This window comes from Aedes aegypti, chromosome 3 (genome assembly GCF_002204515.2).
Source record: "Aedes aegypti strain LVP_AGWG chromosome 3, AaegL5.0 Primary Assembly, whole genome shotgun sequence".
In the NCBI taxonomy this organism is placed as follows: domain Eukaryota; kingdom Metazoa; phylum Arthropoda; class Insecta; order Diptera; family Culicidae; genus Aedes; species Aedes aegypti.
Genome location: NC_035109.1, coordinates 267,090,897 through 267,097,340, shown reverse-complemented (window position 1 = coordinate 267,097,340; position 6,444 = coordinate 267,090,897). Strand labels below are relative to the sequence as shown.

General features: G+C 37.5%; 1 protein-coding gene and 1 long non-coding RNA gene across 4 annotated transcripts; one reads left to right on the top strand and one right to left on the bottom strand.

The window, feature by feature from the left end:
* Positions 1–727: 727 nt before the first annotated feature.
* LOC5579655 (proton-coupled amino acid transporter-like protein CG1139) lies at positions 728–3,225 on the bottom strand. Of its 3 annotated transcripts, none has more exons than XM_001648079.2 (8): positions 3,036–3,225; positions 2,742–2,826; positions 2,609–2,668; positions 2,395–2,545; positions 2,208–2,329; positions 1,517–1,843; positions 1,246–1,458; positions 728–1,184 (listed from the first exon to the last, which is right to left on the bottom strand). In XM_001648079.2, exons 2-8 carry the CDS (start codon positions 2,783–2,785, stop codon positions 773–775), a joined length of 1,329 nt encoding a protein of 442 aa, XP_001648129.1. In that variant the 5' UTR covers positions 2,786–2,826; positions 3,036–3,225; the 3' UTR covers positions 728–772. The 3 variants fall into 3 exon arrangements, with proteins under 3 accessions (XP_001648129.1, XP_021708177.1, XP_021708178.1); XM_021852485.1 differs by lacking the exon at positions 3,036–3,225 and adding an exon at positions 2,944–3,035; XM_021852486.1 differs by lacking the exon at positions 3,036–3,225 and adding an exon at positions 2,991–3,009.
* Positions 3,226–5,932: 2,707 nt separating this feature from the next.
* Positions 5,933–6,332, top strand: LOC110679673. The gene is made up of 2 exons (XR_002502700.1): positions 5,933–6,124; positions 6,188–6,332. It is a non-coding gene; the product is annotated as an uncharacterized LOC110679673 (long non-coding RNA).
* Positions 6,333–6,444: the final 112 nt, after the last annotated feature.

Sequence of the window (6,444 nt, the reverse complement as noted above, 5' to 3'; positions counted from 1 at the left end):
TTAATTCATGGTAAAGGTATACACTGCATTTGATTTATACAGTGTTAGCTATTTTTAGTCATTTATTTGTTTTCAATCAATTTTGTGGCAGTTGAATAAAAGCTGAGATGAATGCTTATAAAGCGATTTTGAAGTTGTAGAATAAAGTCAATATACAACGACACGCTTTATAACTTCTCCAAATTTGTGTGAACAACGCCTGAACAAAGGCTTCACTTGGAAATAATTAAAATGTTGTTAAACATGATGCTGAATTAAACTGCAATAATGTAGTTTATTAAACTAGCGTTGTTAAATCATCAATCCTTATTAAGCTAAGTGAAACCTGAATAAACATCATTACAATATATGATTACAGTCACTAAATGATAAAGAAGCTTAATAATTTCGCCAGATTTGCTTGAACAATGTGTGCGTAGCAGCTGCAAAGTAATATAATAAAGCAACTATTCAGTATGTAGTTGTGAAAAATTGCTTAATAAATGATTATAAAATAGGCAAATGTTTCTTGGGTAGGTTATCGAATATGTTCGAAATGCAAAAAGACAAATGGAGCATAATGTGTTCGATATGTAGGACACAGCAAATGGGTTGGGAATCACTGTTCAATAACTTAGATGTCTAAAATGTGCAGTTTCAATGGGTCTGCTCAGTACGGGAATGTAGCCAGTGCCAATTTAATTATCAACATATATAAAATTTAATTATCAACAATATAAAACAAATCTTTGGAATTGTATTAAAACAATCAAATTTATTATGAATATAACAATCATTCATAAATAGCAACAATATCCATCAAACTGAAGTACGTTCCCACGGCCAGGATGAACAATCCAAACGCTCCAAGTAAAATATTCTTCAGTAGCCGCCACCTCATCCAACCGTACCCGGTAGGCCATCGATATACCGTATCCAACACGATTGGAGTCAACAAGGCCAAAGTTGCCGACCCAATCGATCCCACAAAACCGATGAAGGGTTCCAACTGCGGTACAGTCAAGGCAAGGCCCATCATCGCAACCACGATGCCCAAACGAATCCCAACCTGGGCTAGGTTGTGTCTTCTTTCGGGTATTTTATGTCCGATCTTTTTCCACAGGATCTCCATCGGTACGTAGTAGTAGAGCCCCAGGGTCAGAAGAATGGCTACCGCCGCTAGCAGTTGCGTTGATTTGGCCAAGCTGTAAGAAACCAGTACAGAATCAAGTTATCGTGAATCTAACGGGGGCCATTGTTATTTACAGTTCATCGTTTGGTAAATTCAGCGTAACGGATCCTTTGGTGCCTTCTCCGTATGTAGCATAACCGAAGAATCCTACTATATTGTACAGAATGGTTATGAAACAGATGGCGAAGTTGGCAACTCCAAAAGTCTGCAGAAAATGCTGAGGTTGCTTCATCTTGTTCTCCACCGGAAGTACAATACCGATTCCTTCAATAGCGTACACTGCTGTCCTGTAGATGATGATAGTTCAGTTAATGTTCCAAATCTCTATAAGCTTCAGTACCGTACCCAAAAAACGAAGGAAGATTGCTTAACTCGGGCCAGAACTTCCGGTTCGATATTGCAACCGGTTCCTTGAAGATGTAGAACAGCGTAATTATGAAGACCACAATGATGGACGAGTTGGCGAGCAGGGAAAACGGCACCAGGTACTTTAGTTCACGAACTTGTGTTATGAAGGCAACTACGCACGTTGTCAGTAGAATGTATATCCGAATGCTCCAATCGATTTGCAGCTCGTAGTTGATCACGTCTCGGAGCGTTGTTGAGATAAACACGAGGTATACGCAGACGGAGAAGTAGCTGATCACCAGCAGCATGTAGTCGATGTAAGCTCTGAGAATAAATAATAATAGTAGCGATTCATTGCAAACTGTTTCGTGGTGGGTTTGCGAAAAATCTTATTAGTGATAACTTACGCTTAAGCCTCTATCGTCAATCGACTGACGTTAAAAGTTAAGATGGTACCAAAGAAACTTTCAAGGTAGTGCATGAGTTCAATTAGTAAAAGCGCGTATGAAAAAAATAGTTGCGAATCAAACACCTATTGAGACTTGATATTGTTTACGTTCAGGTATCACTATTCTCATGCCTAACCAATGAATGAAATGTTCAAACAGAAGGTCTAATCTCAGTAATAAACTATCTTTAAAGTGATGCTTACGAGTTCCTTGCTAAGGATGCAGAAACAAACCATTACTTGGCAAATCCAGCAAATTTACGTAATCTGAAGGGCCCATTGGCGAACACGTTCTCAGCTGTCTCGGCAAACCCTAGTACGGGTATTCTGCTACGTTTGCATGCTTTTTGTGATGTACCAACCTACAATCATATACAAAGTTGGTTAGAATATCCACATTGCTCTATAAACATGAAGACGATCCTACCAATAGATGAACGCAATGTGCATATATGAGCGCCACCAGCATGGTACCCAAAATTCCGAACACGAGGCCACCCGTTTTGAAGGCGAAAGGCATTGCCAGTATACCCGTTCCAAGCGAACCCTTCACCATGTGAATCAGCGTCCCGATGGATCTAAGTAAACATATCGGATTGAAATTCAGCCACTGACGACACTATCAAACTGTTCGTACTTACGAATTGGCTTTACGAATTTGACGCTTTTCGAACGGATTGTATTCATCTTCATCATCAGCACTGAAATTAATACAAATAAAATAATTAGTTGATCCGAAATGCATAGATTTTTAAAAAATATTTCAGTACTCACTCTTTTGATGTTTCAAAACTGAAACGGTTTTGTGTGGAAGTCATGTCAATTCGAATTGATTACCTAAGCAAGTTGTGCGATGTCCCTGGAAACACAAACGATGGATGAATACGCTGTTCAAATATTTCATTTTGCAATGAAAAGTATAATTCACAAAACGCCTTCACAGTTCAACTGATTCACATAATCAAAAATATCATACAGCGATATATTGTGGCCTTTAACTGCACTAGTAGAAAATATACACACGCTTTCTAAAACCACCGGTTAATCAAACTTCCATGATTCACTTACATGCAATGAAATGCTATTCCTGATGCAACAAATCGGATGCTGTGCGACTACAAATCTACAATATCTTCGAACTTCTACCAGACACGATTGGTGACGACAATTCGTGCAGTTATCGCAATAAACCACTTCATTATCTCACGAGATAAGTTATACTACGACAATTGATGGTCATACACAAACGAGTGATATACCGTTAGCTAATTTTTAGGTGGGAAACTCGAGAGAGCTCATTGGAATAGAGTTTGCAAACTTACAGGTAAGTATGTATTGTTGCGTTATTTAACAGAGTAGCTATTATCTCAGTGAACCCACACAGGTCTTTGAAAATGAACGATTGGTTGTGTACATTAGGGTGTTAAGAGTTAAGAAGAAATGCACAGATTTGGTTATCATCTCAACCAGATTTGATGCTGAAGGATTATGAAGAAATAGTTAGTCAATTGAAGTCTACTTTTGGAATTACTGTAAGTACTGTTGAAACACGCAAAATCTAGAAGCAAGAAAATGAAACGCAAATGAAAGCTTTTGGGTTACCATATTTCTAAAAGAAGTTTGGCTGTAACGTTGGAATTGAATGAAGCAGAACTTGTGCAATACGTTATTGAAGGAATAACAGATATTCGCCTGATAAATCAGTTGAATATCTTCTTCGAGCATTCAAGTCCATCCAACTTCATCTGAGGCGTCCATTAAACGTTCCTGTATGCTATAACTGTGGTCAACCCAGACATATAGCTATCAACTGTCGAAGGAACATACAATGTTAAACAAACTATTTGGGTGCAGCACCGTATCAGAAGAAATCAATGACCATAAGGACGACTGTAAACAAACCTGCGAATGTTGCTGTGTTAACTAATAGTGAAGTTTCGGCTGATAAGACTACTACAAACTTAAACTGCAAGCATTATTTGACACAGGTAGCCCAGTTTGCCTGACACGCCTTGGTTTGATTGATCAAGAAAAAAAATTGTCCTTATAACGAAAATAAAACTTTCAAGGGTATCGGAGGAACTCAGTTGGAAATTATTGGCAGATTAGTAACTAATGTTTGTGTTCAAAATTTATTTTCAAAATTAATTGTTGGTGATTCCTAATTCGGCCATGATGTCATATGATGCTATGATTGGTAGAAATGTTATTAAGGCTAAGTAGCCCGTCATTTAGGGGCCTTCCTTAGCCGAGTGGTTAGAGTCCGCGGCTACAAAGCAAAGCCATGCTGAAGGTGTCTGGGTTCGAATCCCGGTCGGTCCAGGATCTTTTCGTAATGGAAATTTCCTTGACTTCCCTGGGCATAGAGTATCATCGTACCTGCCACACGATATACGAATGCGAAAATGGCAACTTAGGCAAAGAAAGCTCTCAGTTAATAACTGTGGAAGTGCTCATAAGAACACTACGCTGAGTAGCCGGCTATGTCCCAGTGGGGACGTTAATGCCAAGAAGAAGAAGAAGCCCGTCATTCGTTTTGGCAACAATGATGACTTTTCAGCTTGCATTTCAAAGTGATAAAAAGTAAAGTATGCTGATACTTTTTCAGCTGTGTAAGTGCAAAACCAACTGATTTTCTTTGATTCGAAAACGTGGGATGATCGCCTTAACAATAAAAACCATAATTGAAAATCGTTAAATTCGTATTTTTCGGACTCCTATTATTGATGGTGAAATAAGCAAAGCTGAACAAAAGGTAACCAATATTGTAAAGTTGGTTGATGATAAGACAATCATTGAACAATCTGCTGATATTGGTAGTGATCATTTGGAAAATTAACTACAGATTTTTAAAAGCTATTACTTTGATTTCAAACGACCTTCTAATCCTCAAACTAATTATAAAATGAAAATTACTTGAAACTAATTCTAAAATGAAAAAGACCTTCACAGTCAGGTAAGTTGAAAGTTGATGAAAAAAAGATTTGCTCAAATCAGGCATAATTAAAGAGAGTGACTCGTCTTTTGTAAGTCCAAAGAGAGATGGAGATGTAAGGTTGAACATCGACTACAGAAAACTAAATAAGGACACTTATCGCGATAACTATCCGTTGCCACTAATAGAAGATATAGTATACTATAGCATAGACTGACGGCACATGTCAATGGTTGGTACTCAATGAGAATATATACTAAGGTGTGGAAGAAGAAACAATGGCTATGTATTAGTAAAAAGAAAAAAAAAACGTAAACAAAAATAACTACGTCACTAATTTCCACGGCTTCTTATGGGAGCTTGCTTGTTTGTAGTTGTGAAACATTTTGCACCGTACACGGATGTCACGCACACTAAATGTCTTCTTCCTCACCTCGGTATATATGCTCATTGGTTGGTACTCCGTGATTGATCGGAACTGGTAAGAATTGCACTTCGATCCAAATGAATAAGGGATGGGAGTTTCCGCTTACTCTCGAAGTGCAATTTTAGCAGATCTCATATTATTGATCAATAACGGCGCCGGCCAAGTCCTTACAGTCAGTTACACTGAACCAAGAAATATCATAGAAAATATTAAAAACGGCACATACTTTGACTATAATCGAAAACCCATTCACGTTATGTGTATCCATTAATGTTTATGTACAAAGTACATGAAGCTTATTATTATGCCTCGTAGTATTCATCTGTCAATACTATAGTTCTGGACAAACATTTGAAAAGGGCCCAAGAGGTCTTGAGCCTTTTTTTAGAAACGTTGCTGTTGAGCCCTTCTTAGCCCGCCCACGCAAACTAACACCACTATCAGAAAGATTGGTGTTAGCTCTTCCTGATAGTGGTATTGGTGAGCGTGATCGAGTTGAATTGAGCTTAACAGCGTCTTACAAAGCCAATGTTTACCAATGTCGATGTGCCCTTTTGACATGTTTGTCCAGAGTTTATATATGAACAAAAGTTATGTATGTTTTCCGATGACAGCTATGGGATTGGCAGATGTGAAAATTTAGTGCTTTTACTAGACGAATTTTGCTGATGGCGCTTTGGCTAATCACGTATTAGCAGATGTATCGTGGTAGATTTAGAAATCAGCTTCACTTTAGAGCAAAGTGAATTTGAATTGTGTTCCAAGAAATACTTTACGAATATGTGAAAGTATAGAGTAAGTTGAATATTCATATATAAAACCATTAAATGAAAATTCATGATGTATTTGAACTTACAGAAACAAGTAATTCTTGGTTCTAATACTTGGACGATGGCAGCATAAGGAATGTTAAGAGCAGACAATCCAAAACACCCAGTATGGATACGATGATGATACATGGGATAGAAGATGTTTCCTACTTTGTGTTTCAATCTTATTTAAATTCGTTCAAAGAAAGAAGAAAGACAAAACATGTTGAATAAATATTGCATTTTATTATATTTTCTATTAATTTTACTTAAAACCTGAAAAATTCCTTTCGCAATGAATTTGCT

What these genes read in the sequence shown, in the direction of transcription:
- LOC5579655 (XM_001648079.2), bottom strand. Translation starts at nt 2,785, where the DNA reads ATGACTTCCACACAAAACCGTTTCAGTTTTGAAACATCAAAAGA. An exon ending in AGTTTTGAAACATCAAAAGA is followed by an intron (nt 2,669 to 2,741) that starts GTGAGTACTGAA and finishes TATTAATTTCAG; the next exon opens with TGCTGATGATGAAGATGAAT. An exon ending in AATCTTCCTTCGTTTTTTGG is followed by an intron (nt 1,459 to 1,516) that starts GTACGGTACTGA and finishes CATCATCTACAG; the next exon opens with GACAGCAGTGTACGCTATTG.